The 20509-nt window shown below is 54.9% G+C and overlaps 1 protein-coding gene across 2 annotated transcripts; it reads left to right on the plus strand.

The window, feature by feature from the left end:
* The first annotated feature begins 1249 nt into the window (after positions 1-1249).
* On the plus strand, positions 1250-20241 carry LOC130876254 (transmembrane protease serine 9). Of its 2 annotated transcripts, XM_057772753.1 has the most exons (18): positions 1250-1397; positions 3000-3127; positions 3938-4005; positions 4158-4333; positions 5175-5216; positions 5973-6086; positions 6727-6898; positions 8260-8534; positions 9221-9357; positions 9968-10277; positions 12370-12541; positions 13034-13305; positions 14326-14462; positions 14681-15080; positions 18205-18376; positions 18954-19216; positions 19302-19438; positions 20080-20241. In XM_057772753.1, exons 1-18 carry the CDS (start codon positions 1250-1252, stop codon positions 20239-20241), a joined length of 3285 nt encoding a protein of 1094 aa, XP_057628736.1. The 2 variants fall into 2 exon arrangements, with proteins under 2 accessions (XP_057628736.1, XP_057628737.1); XM_057772754.1 differs by lacking the exon at positions 3938-4005 and having other exon boundaries at positions 3000-3126; positions 4191-4333.
* Positions 20242-20509: the final 268 nt, after the last annotated feature.

Below are 20509 nucleotides of genomic sequence, written 5' to 3' on the forward strand. Positions count from 1 at the left end.
CCGTGAGTGTCAGGGCTCAGAGGACAAGAGTCAGCGCTCTCCCTCCACCACGTGGGTCTCGGGATGAAATTTGACAGCTCTTTTATGTCTTTAAGAAAGGAGTATTCAAGGCCGGCCGGTGGTGGCGCACGCCTTTAATCCCAGCACTCAGGAGGCAGAGGCAGGTGGATCTCTGTGAGTTCGAGACCAGCCTGGTCTACAAGAGCTAGTTCCAGGACAGGCTCCAAAACCACAGAGAAACCCTGTCTCGAAAAACCAAAAAAAAAAAAAAAAAAAGAAAGAAAGAAAGGAGTATTCATGTGTTTATCTGTTTTATTAAGTTTGTTGTTTTAGCCAGGTGGTGGTGGTGGTGCACGCCTTTAATCCCAGCACTCAGGAGGCAGAGACAGGAGGATCTCTGACTTTGAGGTCAGCCTGGTCAACAGAATGAGTTCCAGGACAGCCAGGGCTACACAGAGAAACTCTGTCTTTTAAAAAATAAAGGGGGGGGAGCCGGCCGGTGGTGGCACACGCCTTTAATCCCAGCACTTGGGAGGCAGAGGCAGGCAGATCTCTGTGAGTTCGAGACCAGCCTGGTCTACAAGAGCTAGTTCCGGGAAAGGCACCAAAGCTACAGAGAAACCCTGTCTCGAAAGGGGGAGGGGAGTTTGTTCTTTTTTTTTTTTTTTCTTGGAGCCTGTCCTGGAACTAGTCCTTGAACGCACAGAGATCCTCTTGCCTCGGCCTCCAAACGCTGGGATGAAACCAGCTAGAGTAATTTTTGACCAAAAAAAAAAAAAGTCCCCACCGCCTCACGAGAGTCTGATACAGGTGCAGATGCACTGCAGGACGAAGTTTACCTACAGAGCTGTGTCTGCTGCATGTGACAGCCACACTCACCTGGTCAGTAAGTGAGAAATTAACCAACGTGTTTTAATGTGTCTGTGTGCACATGAGTGCAGTTTTCACAGAGGCCAGAAGGAGGCGTCGGATCCTCCAGAACCGGAGTTACAGGCAGTTGTGAGCTTCCCTGTGCATGCTGGGAACTGAACTCCCTTCCTCTGAGAGCACAGCCATCTGATATCTCTTGCACCCCCAAATAATTGGCACGTTTTTCTGGGTGTGTCCTCCATCTCTCCTCCCTGGCCTCACTGGGCTACAGTGGCTAGGATGGGCCTGTCCTGTCCCTGGCCTCCCAGTAGGCGCAAACCAAGGGTGGCTCCATCCATTTTTTGCAGGCTTCTAGCTGGAGCCCTGAGTTTGCCGAGCCATGGAGCCCACTGCACCAGACTTACAACTTGTGTCGGAGATGACGAAGCACGTTCCTGTCCCTGCTCTGTACTCTGGCTGCCGTCGGACGGCTGTCACCACAGTCGTGGCCATCACTATGGTTGTCCTCTCCCTAGGAGTTCTTTTGGGTAAGTGGCAGGAGTAGGGGACGCTCCAAAGGACAATCCTAGGTGTCCTGAGCATCCAACTAGAGCCAGCAGCCGGCAAGGACAGGCTCCGAAGTCCAAGAATGTGCTGGGTGAGTGAGAAGTGGCAGTGGGTGATGTTTTCCCACCTGGAAGGAATCCAGAAGTGGTCAGCATTGGGGGCAAATGGAGTAGGGATGGTCGTGTGCCAGTCGTGACAGCTGCTTGGGGTGGCGGAACCAGAGAGGCCGCGACAGAAGGATCCCGAGTTCCTGATCAGTCAGGGCAACAAAGGTGTGGTTTAGGGGTCGAGCTCCCACCTGGAGACTTCCAGTGAGGGGCTGGGGGTGTGGTCAGGGTGGAGCCCCGCCTAGAATCCTCCAGTGAGGGCTGGGGGCGTGGTCAGGGAGGAGCCCCGCCTAGAATCCCCAGAGAGGGCTGGGGGTGTGGTCAGGATGCAGTCCCTGCCTAGGGCGTGGCTCAGCCACAGCCTGTTAAAATGGTTATTCTGTGTGAGTGTGATGATGATCACAAGTTGGGATACCTTTTTGTTTGGCAAAAGAATAAACTAATTGCTCTCCAATTATACATAGTATTTCCTAAACTTTTCTGGTCCTTATGGGTTGTTATTGCAGCCTGACATGGCTGACTTCTGCCCTCTAGTGGCTGGACCTATCCCTCACCTTGTCCTTGTGTGTGCCCTTGTGCCTGGCTGCAAGAATTTTGAGACTGTTGGAACCTGGGACCGTGTGTGAGGGTTTTGCCTGCATGTGTGTGTGCACCATGAATGTACAGTGCCTACAGAGGCCAGAAGAGAGGTCAGCCCCCTGGAACTGGAGTTCCAGAAAGGCTGCCACACAGAGCACCCCACCTCTTCCAGTTGTGTTGTGCTTTACTTCTTTTTGTTTGGTGTAAGTCACAGTTAGACACTCCATTTAGGAAGCATGGTGACACAGGCAGGGACGGCTGTGACGGGAAGACAGTAATATTCAAGTCTGCACAGGGTACAAAGCAAAGTCCTGCTTCAAAAGAGGGGACAGAGATCGCTAGGTCTGTAGACTGTCTGCCTTGCAAGACACTGAGTTCCAATCTACAGCCATCACGGAAAAAGCACGCTGTACTGACAGGCTCTTGCAGTCTCGGAGCTGGGGTAGCGGGAACACACAGGAGAATCTGTGAGCCCTGTGTTCAGTAAGAGACCCCACCTCAGAATAAGATGAGGACCGAGAGAACCAGTCAGTTGGCGGCCTGACATTCACACACGTGACTGTCATCAAAGAAGGCAGGCATCCGGGAGTGTGGCTACGGATGAACAGGGCAGAGGTTCTGAGGTCCCCTGATTTGCTCTGTGCTTCACAGTGATTGCAGTCCCATCCTAGGAAAGTGGTCAGGAGACACTGCAAGGCCTCCTGTGGGACCATCAACTATCGTGTCACTGACTTTGGGGCACCCGAGGTCCCTTGGCCTCTATAAGCATTGTGCTATATCTGGGGTCCCAGGAGAAGTCTCCCAGAGTCCTTCGGGAAAGGCACACTGGTGTGGTCAGGTCTCCTGTGTGTGGAGGCTCAGCAGGTGAGGCTCACGGGGGGTCCCTCTCGCCCGCAGCCTTCCTCTCTGCCCAGGGGGTGCATGTGGAGCACACGGCGCAGCTGCATGGAATCCATTTCAGCAGCTCTCTCCAGCAGGAGACCTCGGACTACTACCGCCTCCTCACGCCTGCTCTGCAGACACTGGTGAGTGCAGCCGGGACAGAGAAGGAGGCAGCTGGGTGGGTGTGCAACAGGGGAGGTCAGTCTGTGGGATGGACAGACTCTATCTGCTAAATGCTGTGGTCATGTGTCACGTGTAGTGCTTCTGTGGGACATTTCCTGTCATGGAGTCCATGCTGTGTGGGTCTCTAACATGCCATGTCATGTGTCAGAGCCTTGATCGGTTCATTGCTGCATGCCAGTTTAGTGTGGGAATGGACCATGTTGTGTATCTACCATCCACTCTCCATCCACCCCCACTCATCCATTCCTTCATTCACCCATCCATCCATCCACCCACCCGTCCACCCACCCATCCATCCATCCATCCATCCATCCATCCATCCATCCACCCACCCACCCACCCATCCACCCACCCACCCACCCACCCACCCACCCACCCATCCATCCATCCATCCATCCATCCACCCATCCACCCACCCATCCATCCACCCACCCAGCCATCCATTCCGTAAACCATCTCTGTGGACACAGATACTCAGCTGGTCTTGCCTCGCGGTGCTGTGCCCTGTGCACCTATGGGGTGTCTGTAATTGAGTCGTTGCTTTCAATCTTTGAGTTTATAACATGGAAGTGGTGTATAGTCTTATATTCTTTTCCAGGGCTGAGTAATACTCAATTGTGTGCATAGACTGCACTGTGTGTGTTTGTTAATTTATTAATGGAAGAGTGTTTCCTCATGACTACCTTCCCAGTGCTTCTCCCCACCCTGTAGGTGGTGCTGTGGCCCCGGTTCACCGTGGCTCAGCATCCCCCCGATCTTGTCTGTTTCAGTTTGTGAGCAGTTTCCACGAAACACAGTTAGAGTCAAGCTGCACAGGCTGCACTGTGCTCAGTTACAGGTGAGTCAGGCCTTCTGTGAGTGCACAGCAAGCTTGGTGGACACTATGGAGATTCTAGATAATTCTAGAACCTTCTAGAAGATCCCAGAAGATTCTGGAAAACTCTGGCAGCAAGCATGCATTCTGCTTCCAAGGCCCTGTCATGTTTGCAGGGATGGAAATTCCAGCATCTTTGTGCATTTCCGGCTCCACTTTTTGTTCCGAGCCTTCCAACCACTGAGCCTGGACCAGGAGGAGGACATCTTGCAAAAAGGCATCCAAGCAAGGCTGCAGGGCCACGGTCTTTCCCTTGCTGCCTACGGCACCATTGTGTCAGTGGAGCTGACAGGTAAGTGGGTGGCAGCCCCTGTCTGGGAGATAAAAGTGTGCGTGTGTGTGTGTGTGTGTGTGTGATGTAGCTCAAATTGCATAATTGTTGTAATTTTTTTTTTAAAAAAAAATCTCCCCCTCTGATGGAAGGAGGGAAAACACCCGGCTTCCCACACCCTTGGAGATAGAGGTCAGCTGCCTTTGTGTATGGGGCAGACTGTAAACACCTTACTTTTGTGGTCCCTGCGGCTGGCAGTAAGAGCCCCCTCGCATCCCTGGTTTACTCGTCCTTGGTTCGTTATGGTCAAAGACATACAGAAAACTCCGGAATTAAGTGGGCATGATGACTTCACGCCTTTAATCCAGCACTCGGGAGGCTGAGGCAGGAGGATCTCTGTGAGTTTGAGGCCAGCCTGGTCTACAGAGTGAGTTCCAGGACAGCCAGAGTACACAGAGAGACCCTGTCTCAAAAAAACAAAAACGAACAAACAAAAAAGAAGGGGAGAGTCAATTAGAGACGCTTGTCACCTAGACCTTACTGTCCCCTGGCCCTGACATGATCGCTGGGGTCTTGGTGACCACCACCTCAGTGCCATCTTCTAGAACATTCCTCAGTGACAGCGTGTTCCCCACTAGGAGGGTGGCCGCTAGCCTCATGTGGCTCTTTAGTGCCAGACCAGCCAGGCTGAGGCCAGACTTAGTGTTGGAGCTTAGGTGACTGCAGCCGGCTGCACTCACACAGCTGACCTCCGAGGGAGGGGAAGCTGGACAGGAACTCTGCATATAGCCCAGGCTGACTCAAAGGCACAGTCCTCCTGCCTCAGCCTGGCTCTCACTTGATTTTGTCTGTTCTGCTTCAGGAAGGTGTGACAGTCAGGTGACCGAAAGGGACTTAAAGTCAGGTAGGACTGGCCTCTGCCCGCAGCTCCGCTTCCCGCGAAGATCCCTAAAACTTCTCTCCAGTAATCCCGCGTGTGACCTCTGCGGGCCCCTGCTTCCTGGGGACCATAACATCGCAGGCGTGGGCCGGGGTGGGGGGCCGACTTTAGCGAGGTACCAAGTATTGTCCACAGCCATCCCTGCCTCAGCGAATGCTATTGCTTTGTTTCTAAGGCAGGGTCTCACTCTGTAGCCCAGGCTGACCCCAAACTCAGAGCTCTGCCTCTGCCCCCTGAGTGCTCAGGTTAAATATGCACCCCCATGTCCGGCCAGTATTTGTTTTGAAAGTTGTCTCCGTCACTGGTCTGTTATGGTGACACAGCGGCTTAAAGGAGCAGGGGTTTGCTCTGACCACAGTTAGCACCGTCCATCACGGCAGGGAGGGCACAGTGGCAGGCAGCTGGTCACATTGAGTCCGCAGTCAGGAAACAGAGAGAGGTGGCCCTAGCCTGGCATAGTGGCATACATCTTCTATCCCAGCACTTAGGAGGCAGAGGCGGGCAGGTCTCTGAGTTCCGGGCCAGCCTGGTCTATGTAGCGGGTTCAGGACTAGCCTGGTCTACAAGCCTCACACAAATTGCTCAGGGCTTACACCCAGCCGTGGTGTCTAGCCCTGCCCTGTCCCCAGAGATAAGCAAAGAGCTCAGAGGTTTTCCCGCTGTGGGGGTTCCCAGTGGACACTGTGAGTTGCTGCCCCCAGCTGGGTTCTTTGTCCCCAGGCCGCTGCCCCGCCAACACCTTCTCCTGTGCAAACAGTCAGTGCGTGAGCCGAGAGAACCCGGAGTGTGATGACAGAGTGGACTGCTCTGACCGGTCTGACGAGGCTCAGTGCGGTCAGTGAGTGCATCGTGCCCGGGGCCTGGGGTGCTCTGTGCTCGCCCTGCTCTGTCGCGGCTCAGTGCAATCAGTGCGTGGTGCCTGGGGCCTGGGGCGCTCTGGGCTCGCGCTGAATGGGAGGGTCAAAGGGAAGGCTGGCGATGTAAAGGGCAGGAAGCCACCCGCTAGCTAAGCATGGCTATCCAGAGGGGACCATCCTCAGACTCAAGCAGGTGTAGGCAGCCTGGAGCTCTATGGTGCCAGGAACAAGGACTGGTCAGATCTGAGCAAGGAGTGGTCATCACTGTGTCTGGCAATTTCAGCCTGTGCGGGAAGACGACAGCGGCGTTCTAGTCTGCTCCCTGCCGCTGTGATAAAAGGCTCAGTCCTCCAGCATCAACAGCTATGAGTCAAGAAAGTGCCCCACGGTGCTTGGTGGTGCAGACATCGTCATCCACGCTCTCAGGAGCTGAGGGAAGAGCATCAAGGAAGCTTGGGCTGGGAAGAGTCTGTTTTAAAAGAAAGACATTATGTTGGGTGGTGGTGGCACACGCCTTTAATCCCAGCACTCGGGAGGTAGAGGCAGGCGGATCTCTATGAGTTAGAGGCGAGTTCCAAGACAGCCAGAGCTACAGTCAGTGGCCTTGTGTCTTGCAGACTGCGGCTGGCAGCCTGCCTGGAGGTCGGCTGGCAGGATCGTGGGTGGTGTAGAGGCAGCCCCCGGGGAGTTCCCCTGGCAGGTCAGCCTTCGCGAGAACCATGAACACTTCTGCGGGGCCACCATCATCGGCGCCAGGTGGCTGGTGTCTGCTGCGCACTGCTTCAATGAGTGAGTCCCACCACTTAGCCCCGCCCATCTGCTTCTCCCCCTCCTTGCTCCTCCCCTCACAGTCTTCTTTTTTTTAAAGTCCACTCCTCCTTCTTCCATTCCCTCCCCTCCTCTTCTCTTCTGGTTTATCTATTTTTTTTAAGATTTATTTATTTATTATGTATGCAACATTTTGCCTCAATGTATGCCCGCACGCCAGAGCAGGGCGCCAGATCTCAGTACAGATGGTTGTGAGCCACCATGTGGTTGCTGGGAATTGAACTCAGGACCTCTGGAAGAGCAGCCAGTGCTCTTAACCTCCAGCCCCCTGGTTTATCTATTTTTAAGCGTTTGGACGTTTTGCCTGTCAGTCTGTCTGTGCACCATGTGCATTCCTGATGCTCACAGAGGCCAGAAGGGGGCGTTGGATCCCCTAGAACTGGAGTTACAGATGGTCGTGAGCCAGTACGAGGGTGTGGAGAATTGAACAGCAGGTCTCTGCAGGAGCAACTGGTGTGCTAACCACTGAGCAGTCTCTCCAGGTCCTCTTTTCTTTTTTTGATTAATTAATTAATTTTGAAAGACCTCAGAGCCGGGCGGTGGTGGCACACCACCTGGACTCTTACACAGAGAAACCCTGTCTTTTTTTTTTTTTTTTTTTTTGGTTTTTCGAGACAGGGTTTCTCTGTGGCTTTGGAGCCCGTCCTGGAACTACTCTGTAGACCAGGCTGGTCTCGAACTCACAGAGATCCGCCTGCCTCTGCCTCCCTAGTGCTGGGATTAAAGGCGTGCGCCACCATCGCCCAGCTGAGAAACCCTGTCTTGAGAAAGAAAAAAAAGACAAGGCTCACTAGGTTTCCCAGGAGTTCATAATCCTCCTGCCTCAGCTCCTGAGTGCTGGGGTTACAGGTACCCACCCATATCCCAGTCTACATTCGTTTTCATTTATTACTTATTTAATTTTGAGACAGGGTCTCACTATGTAACTGTCGGGGAACTCATTCTGTAGACCAGGCTGTCCCTGAGCTAACAGGTCCTGGTATCAAGGGCGTGTGCAATCCTACTCAGTTTTTCATTTGTTTGTTTTTTTGTCTGTATGCGTGTGGGTGCACGTGCCAGAGCACGCGCGCGCGTGTGTGTAAGAGGACAGCTTGCAGTAGCTGATGCGTTTCTTCCACCCAATGTGGAATCGAACTCAGGCCGACAGGCTTGGCTGTAAACAGGCTTGGCCGTAACCGTCTGTGTACACGGAGGCCTCTGGCTAGTCTTGCATCCTGATATTGGGCTGAGGACAGAGATGTCCGCAATCGCAGTCCCGCATCCTTGACTGTCTTTCCTTGCCTACTGCTCTGAGCTCCCCCCTCATTTAAGCTGCTCCCCAGATTCCAGGACCCTGCGCAGTGGGCGGCCCAGGCGGGTAGCGTGCACCTGAGCGGCTCAGAGGCCAGCACCGTGCGCGCGCGCGTGCTCCACATCTCCAAGCATCCTGCCTACGACGCGGACACCGCGGACTTCGACGTGGCGGTGCTGGAGCTGGCTCGCCCGCTACCCTTCGGTCGCTACGTACAGCCCGCGTGCCTCCCCGCGGCCACTCACGTCTTCCCGCCACGCAAGAAGTGCCTGATCTCGGGCTGGGGTTACCTGAAGGAGGACTTCTGTAAGCCCTCCTGCATCCTCCCACCCCCTACTGCCACTGTCCAGCCCAGAAATAGGAGCTTGTGGCCCAGCAAGACCTTGAGAAAGAAAACTAAACGCATGGTGGGGCGTGGTCAGGGTGGGACCCCGCCTAGAATCCCCCAGTGAGGGGCTGGGGGCATGGTCAGGGTAGCTATCTACCATGTGGAAGTGTGTGGGTTCAATACCTCAGGTAAGGAAAAAGAAAAAAAAAATTCTGTAAAGCACACAACTGTCATCCCCGAATTTAAGAATTTAAATCAGGAAGATGAAGTCCAAGGTCACTCTGGCTAGGAAGTGAGTTCAAGGTCAGCCTGGGCTACAAGAGACCCCATCTCATAAAGAAAACAACAAAAAATTTAAAAAAAAGCTTATAGCCAGGAGAACAAGAGTGAGTGCCCTTTACTGGGGCTGAGAGTGAGTTCTCCCTTGGGTAAGTCGGAGTTGAGGGCCTGGCAGGAGGAAGCAGATGTCACGGGAGCAGAGAGCACCAGTGGGGAGAAGTGATGAGGAGCCCAATCCTCGGGTGGACGCTGCCTCTGGGTGAGGAGCGGGTGGCCCCGGGAAGCTTGGGAAAGCGAACAGGAAGTGGTCTCCAGTCTCCGGGCTCAGAGAGCCTGCTGGGGTCCTGAGTTCTCAGCCTGCTTTTCTCTGTCACCTTCTGGGTAGTGGTGAAGCCAGAGGTCCTTCAGAAAGCCACGGTGGAGCTGCTGGACCAGAGCTTGTGTGCCAGTCTGTACGGCCCCTCTCTTACCGACAGGATGGTGTGTGCCGGGTACCTGGACGGGAAGGTGGACTCGTGCCAGGTGGGCTGCCAGGCCTTCTCACGGTCATCCTGAACTACACCGGGAGTTTGAGGCCAGCCTGAGCTACTTGAGGCTCTGTCTCAATCCCCTGTCTGAACTCTTGCGGCTGACTGTGTGTTATGAAAATGGAAGTCACTGTTTTTACTGTTGTGTTTGAGACAGGGTTTCTCTGTGCAGTTCTGGCTGGCGTTGCTCTGTAGCCCAGGCTAGCCTCAAACTCACAGAGATCCTCTTGCCTCTGCCTCCTGGAGGGACGACTCCCTGGTTAAGAGTTTTAGGGGATATGATGCCTTCTGGCCTCTGAGGACACCAGGCACAAAGGCGGTGCACAGACAGGCAGATGAAATATTCATGCATCAAATATCTAAATAAATGAATCAATAAAGGTGTGCACGGCACCCAGCACGAATGACGATGACTTTACTTTCGCTATCCTTGCTCTGCGTGGAGACCTGCAACCGTGGTTCTGCCGGGAGTCCCCACTGCGGGCCACAGAGCCGGTGTCGCCGTGGGCCTTGTGGGCACAGCCTCAGCCCTGGCGCCGCGCTTCTGGCTTGTGTGTGCATTGGCGACCCTTGTGGACCTCCCCCCCATTCATGCTGTTTTCCAGGGTGACTCGGGAGGACCTCTGGTTTGCGAGGAGCCTTCTGGAAGATTCTTCCTTGCTGGCATAGTGAGTTGGGGGATCGGCTGCGCGGAAGCTCGGCGGCCGGGAGTCTACACCCGCGTCACCAGGCTGCGGGACTGGATCTTGGAGGTGACCAGCACAGCTGTGGGTCCCACGGCGGCCCCTGCGCCTGTCACCCCCAGCTCTCCCTGGCAGACCAGTTCCGAGAGTCCAGTGCCCAGCACCTCTGCCAAACCCACGGCTGCCCCCAGCACAGCACCACGACACCCCAGCACCGCAGCCAAGCCACAAGGTACTACGGGGCGACAGGCCCCTCCCAGGAGGGGTTGCATAAATTAGGGAGATCTGTAATTGACTATCAATGTCTGATGGGCATTTAATTGCCCATCTTGAGGCACCAGGTGAGGGGTAGGTAATCGACTGCCAATGTCTGTCATGATAGACAGCAAGTAATTGGTGATATTTTTGATGGAATTGAGACAGAGTCTCTCTGTGTAACCCTGGCTGCTCTGGAACTCTTCGTGTGCAAGGATGGCTTCGAACTCATAGAGATGTGCCTGTCTCTGACTGGGATTGAAGGCGTGTACCATCAGGCCCAGCTGTGATCAGCTGCTGCTGTCTGGTTTTACACTGTGGGAGATTGGCAGCTGGTTCCTGGTTTCTTTTGGGGGGAAAGGGGGAAGTGCCTGTGTAGGTCAGAGGACAACTTGCAGGAATTGGCTTTCTCCATGCACTGCTCTGGTTCCAGGGAATTGAACTCAGCAAAATTTATCAGGTTTGATGACTAGTGCCTCAGATGGAGGATTGGCGATTGATTGACAATGCCTGCCTTGAATCCTCAGTGAGAAATTGGTGACTGAATATTGATGTCTGCCGTGAAAGCGCTCGATGGGAGATAAACGATTTATTATTGGTATCACTATTGAGACTGGGAGGGAAATGGTGGTTGGTTATTGACATCTACCATCGAAAGACTCTGAATGCATTTCTGAGGCCTCTCCGCTCTAAAGACATTGTCTGAGGCATCTTAACATTTGAAAACTGGACAGTCGCCCACACACACATGCTGGACTGCTCATCCCCCTGTGTCCTTGTGAATAATCTCAAACATAACTCCATTCTGGGAACTGAGGCAAAGACAACCCACAGATGTTGACTCAGTTCCTGATGTATTGATTTAGTCACTGTACCAAGGTCAGGATGGACCACAGATGCTCTCCCTTATCACCTGACCACGCAGCTCTTCTCCTGCCCTGGAATAGACCAATCACTCCTAGTAACCCTTTGAATAAGTCAATCCAATAAGTTGGAAAACAACCTCCAGGTCCCCCCCTTGTGTCTGTGGCTTTTGCTTTAAAAGATGAACTGTAACGGCTCTCGTTGTCCTTCATATCCCGAACCTGAAGGGCCTGTCATGACAGAACAAAAATCCTCTTGCTTTTGCATCAATTGCGCCTGTGTGAGTGGTGTCCGGAGCAACTCCTCTCGGATGTTTGGACATCTAGTCCAACACCGTGAAGCACTAGCTAGGGGATTGGCAATTGATTGCTGATGTCTGTCAAGAGCACAACCTTGTAGGGTGGCCATTCTTCAGGCATACATTTTAAATTTAAATTTAATTTTTTTTTTTGAGGCAGGGTCTCACTATGTAGCCCTGGCTGACCTGGAGCTCACTTTGTAGACCAGGCTGACTTTGAACTCACTTTGAACTCACAGAGATCCTCCTGCCTCAGTCAGTCTCCAGGTGCTGGGATTAAAGGCCTCCACTACGATTCTTGGCTTCATTTTTTAAGTTTTGAAAGTGTAATGTAGGTGCATTTGAAAATGAAGTCGCAAAGACAACATAGTCAGAGTGACCCACGGGGTCCGCAAGAAGTGACCAGTGTGGCCCTGCTGGGCACCGTCTCTATATGCCTCTTCTGGTTTCATCAGTGTGTGTGTGTGTGTGGTGTGTCTATTCTGTGGTGCTGGGGGCGGGGACCCGGGCCTGGTGCACTCGGACTGTGAGTTCTGCCTCCTTCATGGTCAGGATTTCTCCCTGTGGTTTGTTCCTGTTTTTCAGCAGCCTGTGACTCTCCCTTACCCCAGCCAGCCCCATTTCCCTCTCTTTTCTCCTTCTCTCCCTTCTTGGACAGCAAACTCAGAACAATCCTCCTGCCTCAGCTTCTGAGTGCTGGAATGACAGGCATGTGCCACCATGTAGATGTGACTGACTCTGTGGGTCCTGTGACTCCCGCTGGGTGTTGTCCTGTTTCCCTTGTATACCCCCAGCCCCGTCACCCTGGGTGACCTGGCTGATGTCTGTCTGTCTGTCTGTTTGTCTGTATGTAGGTCTCTCGGGGGCCAGAACGGGTGACCCCATTCTCCTCTCTCCTCTCTTGCAGAGTGTGGGGCCAGACCCGCGATGGACAAGCCCACTCGGATTGTGGGTGGGCTCAGCGCCGTGTCTGGGGAGGTGCCCTGGCAGGCCAGCCTGAAGGAAGGATCCAAACATTTCTGTGGGGCTACCGTGGTGGGAGACCGCTGGCTGCTCTCTGCCGCCCACTGTTTCAATCAGTAAGGCGTCCCCAGAGCCCTGATAGCAGACACTCTCTCTCAGAATAAACCACCAGACAGAGCCAAACCAGGCAGCCCTTACTCCTGACTGCCTGAATTACAGGGGTGTCTCAGGCCAAAACCTGCGCCCTCTGGGCTCTGCAGCTGAGGCCTGTAGTCTGACCTATGACACCGATAAAGCTGCTAGGGTCAGCCGGGCAGTGGTGGTGCACACTTTTAATCCCAGCACTCGGGAGGCAGGGACAGGGGGATCTCTGTGAGTTCGAGGCCAGCCTGGTCTATAGAGCAAATTCCAGGACAGGCTCCAAAGCTACAGAGAAACCCTGTCTGGAAAAGCAGAACAAAGAAGTTGCTAGGGTCTTGGCCAAAGTGACCAAAAGCAAAGCCCTAAGAATGCACCCTCCATCGGGTCTCCTTCCTAGGGACCCTCCATGGGTGTGGGTGTGGGCTGGGAGGGGGCAGGGCAGGCATCTTGAGGTCCTGTCTCTACAGCACCAAGGCAGAACAGGTGCAGGCGCACCTGGGCACCACGTCCCTGCTGGGTGTTGGCGGGAGCCCCGTGAAGCTGGGGCTGCGAAGGGTGGCCCTGCATCCCCGCTACAACCCAGGCATCCTGGACTTTGATGTTGCCTTGCTGGAGTTGGCCCAGCCACTGGTCTTCAACAAATACATCCAGCCCATCTGTCTCCCTCTGGCCATCCACAAGTTCCCTGTGGGCCGGAAGTGCATGATCTCAGGCTGGGGCAACATGCAGGAGGGAAATGGTGAGCAGGGTCCAGAGGGTCTGGGAAGGATGGCGTTTGGCTGTGCTGATTCCATATCCTAAGAGGCACTCAGTGTCTCCTGGGGGCTACATATGAACCCTCATTTCTGCTCACAAATAGCATTTTATTGACACATTCACCAGGCAGTGGTGGCTCAAGCCTTTTAATCCCAGCATTAAGGAGGCAGAGTCAGGCAGATCTCTGAGTTCAAGGCTAGCCTGGTCTACATACTGAGTTCTAGGACAGCCAGGGCTACGTAGAGAGACCCTGTCTCAAAAAAAAAACAAAAACAAAAACAAAAATAAATAAATAAATTTACATATTCGTCGACCAGGTGTCCATGACTGCAAAAAAAATATCTGTGCTGACACATTAGCCACATGACTGGGTATGAATAAAGCTTTATTGTCACGTGGCTCCCTGCACCTCCATTCACTAACAGAATAAGCTGAAAATATTTATGCTCTAGGTCCGTGGTTCCCAACCCTCCTCGTGCTGTGACCTTTAACACAGTTGCTCATGTTGAGTGACCCCAACCATGAAGTTACTTTGTTGCTACTTCATCAGTGTAATTTCACTACTGTTATGACCCGTGGGGTGAGGACCCTTACTCTAACCCTTTGTGAAACAGTTGTGTCACAATGGAATGGTGGCCTGCAGCTGTCTTCCCAGTCCTCAGTCTCAGAGCCGGGGCATCAAAGGCCAACCTGCGTTACATAGTGAGACCCTCAAAAGCCCAAGAGTTAGGGGTGTTCTGAGCGCTCACCTAACATATGCAAAGCCCCACAAGGAGAAAATGATAGCCGGGCGGTTGTGGCGCACTCCTTCAATCCCAGCACCTGGGAAGCAGAGGCAGGAGGATCACTGTGAGTTCTGGGACAGCCAGAGCTACACAGTGAGACCCTGTCTCAAACAAACATTCCTGTAGGATATGGTCATTGTTTCCAGGACAGGGCCAGCACCTGGTGGCCCTGCTTGGGAGGAGTCACAGATGGCATTCTGAGCTCTCTTTCCTGGCAGCCACCAAGCCCGACATCCTGCAGAAGGCGTCTGTGGGCATCATAGAGCAGAAGATGTGTGGGGCCCTGTACAACTTCTCCCTCACGGACCGCATGCTCTGTGCTGGCTTCCTGGAGGGCAGAGTCGACTCTTGCCAGGTGGGTGGCACAGCTCAGTGATGAGTACTTGCCTAGCGTGTGTGAGGCCCTGGATCCTACCCCCGGCACTCAAAAAAGCAAGAGTTGAATGATGAAGGCTTGGGGGGGGAGGCGGGATCTAAGGTCACCCAGCAAAGCCTGAAGTCCGATGGGAGTGGAGCCTTGCTATTCCTTGGATGGGTGTCCCACAAAGGCCTGGTGGTGTCCTTCTCCTGCAGGGTGACTCTGGTGGCCCGCTGGCATGTGAGGAGACACCCGGTGTTTTTTACCTGGCCGGCATCGTGAGCTGGGGCATTGGCTGCGCCCAAGCTAAGAAGCCCGGCGTCTACGCACGTATCACACGCCTCAAGGACTGGATCCTGAAGGCCATGTCCTCAGGCCCCAGCTCCACACCTCGCCCCCACACCTCCAGCACAGGGCTTATCCCAAACCAGCCCCCCAGAACGGCTGGCCTCACTCTCCAAGAGGCTACCACCAGCAGACCTGCAACCCCCAGGGCCACCAGCAGGGTGACCACTAGCACATCCAACACAACACTATCTGCCTGGAGTACCACCACCAGGGCACAGACGCCAGATCTGAATGTCCTGGGCACCACCACACATTCCCAGCTGCCAGGTACGGTGACACCACGTGGTGTAATGCCAGCGGGTCCCTGGCACTGCTGGGGTTAGACATGATGGCCCTGAAGACATATTGTCCCAAATTCCAGAGCCCTGTGGCTGCCTGCCAGGCCTTCAGAGGGCCCTTTCCCCACGTCCCACTGTGTGTGCCTGTGTGAAGATGTCTCGTGCCCATTTGTGTGCGCACATGTGTGTGCATGCAGAGGCCAAAGGGGGGCGTCTGTATCCCCCTCCACCAAAGAGGCTAGGTATCTCATTGAGCATGGAGCTTCTGGGCTTTAGCTGCAGCAGACGAGTCCCAGCCATCCTCCTGTCTCTGCTGCCTTCCGTGCTGGGGTCAGAGGCTTGTGCAAGATCAAACAACTCAAGGCTGACCTTGAACTCCTGAGTCCTGAGGTGACAGCCTGCTTTCACACCAGGCTACCTCTCTCTCTCTCTCTCTCTCTCTCTCTCTCTCTCTCTCTCTCTCTCTTCATTCTGTTAGCACAGGGCATAGACCCCAGGGCCTGGCGGGCATTGGGGGGGCACCCTCCTGCTGAGCCACACCCTGGGGTCATGGTCAGCTGGAGCTCCATGGATGGGCCTGCAGTGGGGGACTTGGATTTCAGCTCCAATGTGGCAGAGCTGCAGAGTTGGAAGGCGATAAAATCACCCTCTGCCGAGAAAAAGGCTACGGGGCCACCGGGCGCCAGCATTACTGTGGCCACCGCTTATGGTCAAAGCTGCTGCACGCACCTCTTAGGGTCTAGTGTTAGAGCCACTGGGGACCCATGAACCCCGTGTCCGCTCCACCCCTCTGTCAGTCCTGGCCTACTGCAGTTTGTCATCAGGAGCTTGCGTCCTGAACTCCTCCAACTCTCCAAAAGAGGCAGCGCCAACGGGAAATGCCATGGAGGATGACCCTCCACCCACCAGGGCTCTTGCCAGTCCCAGGGCCCTGGTAGCGGTGGTAGGATCCAATATTTTTTTCACTTGCCGCCATGCATAAGCTCCACAGGCCTGTGACAGTCAGACCTACAAGGGCTGTCACATGACCCAGATTCACTCAACCCCCAAGACCGCAGAATGTGACTGTTTGAAGACAGTCTATACATAGGCATTTTAGTAAAAAGAGGTCCCTGAGGCAGGTTCCCCAGTGTAAACTGTCCTGATAAGAAAACATCAGGCAACCGGGCGATGGTAGCGCATGCCTTTAATCCCAGCATTTAGGAGGCAGAGGCAGGCAGATCTCTGTGAGTTCGAGCCCAGCCTGGTCTACAAGAGCTAGTTCCAAGACAGGCTCCAAAGCTACAGAGAAACCCTGTCTCAAAAAAAAAAAAAAAAAAAAAAGAAAGAAAGAAAGAAAAAAGAAAGAAAACATTGGGCTGGGCCTGTTGGAAACACCTGTTGTCTCAGCCACTTGACGGTAGCATCCAAAGCCAGTCTGGGCTATGAGAGGCATTGAAGGCTAGTATGGGCAACTGGCCACCAAGAAGGATGAAGGCTTGATTTGGAGGTGGAGCCCCGCCTAGAATCCCCCAGTGAGGGGGCTGAGGGCGTGGTCAGGGTGGAGCCCCGCCTAGAATCCCCCAGTGAGGGGGCTGAGGGCGTGGTCAGGGTGGAGCCCCGCCTAGAATCCTCCAGCGAGGGGCTGGGGGCGTGGTCAGGGTGGAGCCCCGCCTAGAATCCCCAGTGAGGGGCTGGGGGCGTGGTCAGGGTACTGGAGTCTCTGGCCTTCATCATGGCTAGGAATGATCAAATTAAATAAGACCCAGCGCAGAGCACAACATGGCCAGCGTCCGCTCTGTGGTCCCATCCCACCCCTCTCTTGCATGGGTGGTATGAGCATCCAGAGCAGTGGCTCTCAGCTTTCCTGACCCCGCAACCCTTTAATGCAGGTCCTCAGGCTGTGGTGACCTCAGCCATGAAATTATTTCCATTGCTACTTTATAACTGTCATTTCCCTACTCTTATGGTCGCAATGTATCATCTGTGTTTTCTATTTATTTATTTATTTATTTATTTATTTATTTATTTATTTATTTATTTATTTATTTATTATGTATACAACATTCCTTCCATGTATGCTTGCATGCCAGAAGAGGGCACCAGACCTCATTACAGATGGTTGTGAGCCACCATGTGGTTGCTGGGAATTGAACTGAGAACCTCTGGAAGAGCAGTCAGTGCTCTTAACCTCTGAGCCATCTCTCCAGTCCCTCATCTGTGTTTTCTGATGGTCTTAGGTGACCCTGTGGAAGGGTCAGTAGACTCCCAAAGGGGTCGACCCACAGGTTGAGAAACACTGATCTAGAGGCCCCAGGGTCCCCTTCCTTGGGTCCCTGGACAGTTGGTAAGGGGGCCATGTTTGTCTCTCCTTCTCGCAAAGTTCCAGTCCTCCAAGTGCTCCCACGTCTAGCCACCTCAGCCGTGGCTCCCTGCTGGGGCGCTGGCTCAGGCTGGGTTCTGGAAGGTCCTGGGGGAGACCTCATTGGTTCCAAGCACGTCCTATTCTAACTCCAGCTATGGCTGGGGCGCTGCTCCTAACTCCACTGTGACATTTCTACAAGGGCAGAGTTGGGGTCACATGCAGAAGGCGTGGGTCATTGGGGTCACAGCAGGGCTTTTACCAGAAGCGCTCCCTGTGCCTCAGGATCCCTGGTGAAGGTGACGGTCCCACCTTTTGGAATTAGGGAACAGCCACAGCTCAGGTGACTCCACACTGCCTTCAACTCAATCTGACCTTGAACCTGGCAATACAGTGACCTTTAAGCGCCTTGGCTGGAGATTTGGGAAGCCCCAAGATGGGACCCCAGCGCTGGCCACTCACTATGGGAAGGGCTGAGGGACTTAAGTCTGCCTCCTGTGTCTTTCCTGGAGCTCCTCTGGGGCCGGTGGATCTACCTTTCCCTGGGCTCCTTTTAAATTCGTTGAGGCTGGGCCAGCTCTGGGAAAGAGGAGCCAGCTGGGGGGACATGAAGCCACCCTTTGCCCCTCCCACAGGACACTGGGGATAGCTCTGTGCTGGATTCGTTGAGAGGCCAGTGGGTATGGGAGAGCTGGGGCAGGTCACCCGGAGTCACAGAGCGGGAGAAGACCCTCTGCCCGGAGGGAGCTCACAGGATCCCTGCTCTCCGCAGACTGTGGCCTGGCACCCCCAGGGGCTCTGACCCGGATCGTGGGCGGCACCTCGGCCTCGCGTGGGGAGTGGCCCTGGCAAGTGAGTCTGTGGTTGCGGCGCAGGGAGCACCGCTGCGGGGCCGTACTAGTGGCCGAAAGATGGCTTCTGTCCGCGGCACACTGCTTTGACGTGTGAGTCCTGTCTCGGTGAGGGGTCCATCTGAGGGGTCCATCTGCCCGTTCCCAGCCCACCTCTGCAATTCGGCTCCAGTCCCCAAGGCCACCGGACAGAAGGCACCATCTCCCTGGCAGGGCTCTAGACGTAGAGGGTGTATTTCCTAAAGGGAACCCCCATTGTGTGCTCATGTGCTTGTGGGGCACAGGGTGAAAGGGACACGTTCCCATGCTGTGTCTGAGGTGCTGGCCAGCAGGCTCCACTCTGGAGGGCTGAGCGCCATGGAGGCTGGGGTATTCCCTCGGCTCTGTGCTGGTCGGACTGTGGTGTGTGTGTGCGCGCGCGCATGTGTGAACACACACAGCAGCCCCATTTCTACTGGGTGGCTGAGAGGGGTCAAGAGCCTTGTGTCAGGTCTCCAGAGGGTTTGGAGGGCAGGAATGGGGGGACCATCCTCAGCGCTGGATATGGTGCCAGCTGATGGATGTTCCCTCAGAGGGACACACCTCGTGGCTGTGTGAACCCGAATTGGGTAGGGGGACAGAGAGACCCATTTCCACTGGGACAGTGACTCTGCCCACACGCACCCTGCAGTTACGGGGACCCTATGCAGTGGGCAGCCTTCCTGGGCACCCCGTTCCTGAGCAGCGCCGAGGGCCAGCTGGAGCGCGTGGCGCGCATCTACCGCCACCCGTTCTACAACCTCTACACCCTGGACTACGACGTGGCTTTGCTGGAGCTGGCAGGTCCAGTGCGCCGCAGCCGTCTGGTGCGACCAATCTGCCTGCCGGGGCCCGCGCGGCCCCCAGAAGGCGCGCGCTGTGTCATCACAGGCTGGGGCTCGCTACGGGAGGGAGGTAAGTGCGCGCTGGGAAGGGGTGGGGTGGTGGTGGTGGAGGGGGACATGCGGGCACGACCCCACTCCCTCCCTCGCTGCCGCAGGATCCATGGCTCGACAGCTGCAGAAGGCCGCAGTACGCGTCCTCAGCGAGCAGACGTGTCGTCGCTTCTACCCGGTACAGATCAGCAGCCGCATGCTGTGTGCAGGCTTCCCGCAGGGGGGTGTGGACAGCTGCTCGGTGAGTGGGTGGGGCCCAGGGCTCTCTCCATAGCCCAGGCCTTGCCATACTATGGTCTTTTGAGGCAGGGTCTCAATGCACCGGGAGAATCCCTAAGTCCCAGGAACCCTCCTGTCTCTGCCGCGAGCAGGGGATTTTCACCTGGGTTCTGGGATTTAATTCAGGTCCTCAGGCTTGTGTGACAAGCACCTTCCTATCAAGTCTGCCAAAGAGTCTCTCCGGCCCAGCCACCCTTGACTCTGGGGACATCACTTGTCACAACTGCTTGTTCAAAGACAATATGGGGGCTTCCCAACCCCTGCATCCTACTGGAAGGAGGGTCCTGACCGGGTTAAGTAGCTCAAAGTTAGGAGACTGAGGATCACCGAGTTTGAGGCCAGAGTCGGCCTCGCTGACAACGCATACACACAGCTCCCTATGCGGGTGAACAAGATGGCCAGGTGGGAGAATACTGGCGATCACCTAGCACCTGACTGGCTTTCATGGGCACAGCACACACACTGGGTCCTGGGGACCCGGACACACTAGCACCGAACCCATTCCGCACATAGCAAAAGTGAGGCACCTTGGTTGGCATCTTTTCACGTGGGGTCCTCCCTGGTCCCAGAGGGCTGCCGGTCTGAGAGCGCTTTTCCCTTCAGGGCGATGCTGGAGGACCCTTGGCCTGCAGGGAGCCATCTGGCCAGTGGGTGCTGACGGGAGTCACCAGCTGGGGCTATGGCTGCGGCAGGCCCCACTTCCCAGGTGTCTACACTCGAGTGGCTGCCGTGCTGGGATGGATAGGCCAGAACATCCAGGAGTGACCACCGTGCAGCTGGCGACCCAAGCCTGGACTGGACACAACCTACCGGGGGAGCTGGTGCCGGCAGACACAGGGGTCTCATGGGAACTACCCGTGGCTGTATATATTGTTCCAATAAAGAGCTCCTCTCCCTAGCTCTGGCTCAGGACCTGTCTCGGCAAGAACGTGTCTCTGAACGGGCCCACCGGTGCCTTTGTTTTTGTGGGAGACAGTCTTATGTACCCAAGGCTAACCTCAAATTTCATCCTTCTGTCCTGTCGGTCCGTCGT

The sequence above is a fragment of the Chionomys nivalis genome, chromosome 6 (genome assembly GCF_950005125.1).
Source record: "Chionomys nivalis chromosome 6, mChiNiv1.1, whole genome shotgun sequence".
NCBI classification, from domain to species: Eukaryota; Metazoa; Chordata; class Mammalia; order Rodentia; family Cricetidae; genus Chionomys; species Chionomys nivalis.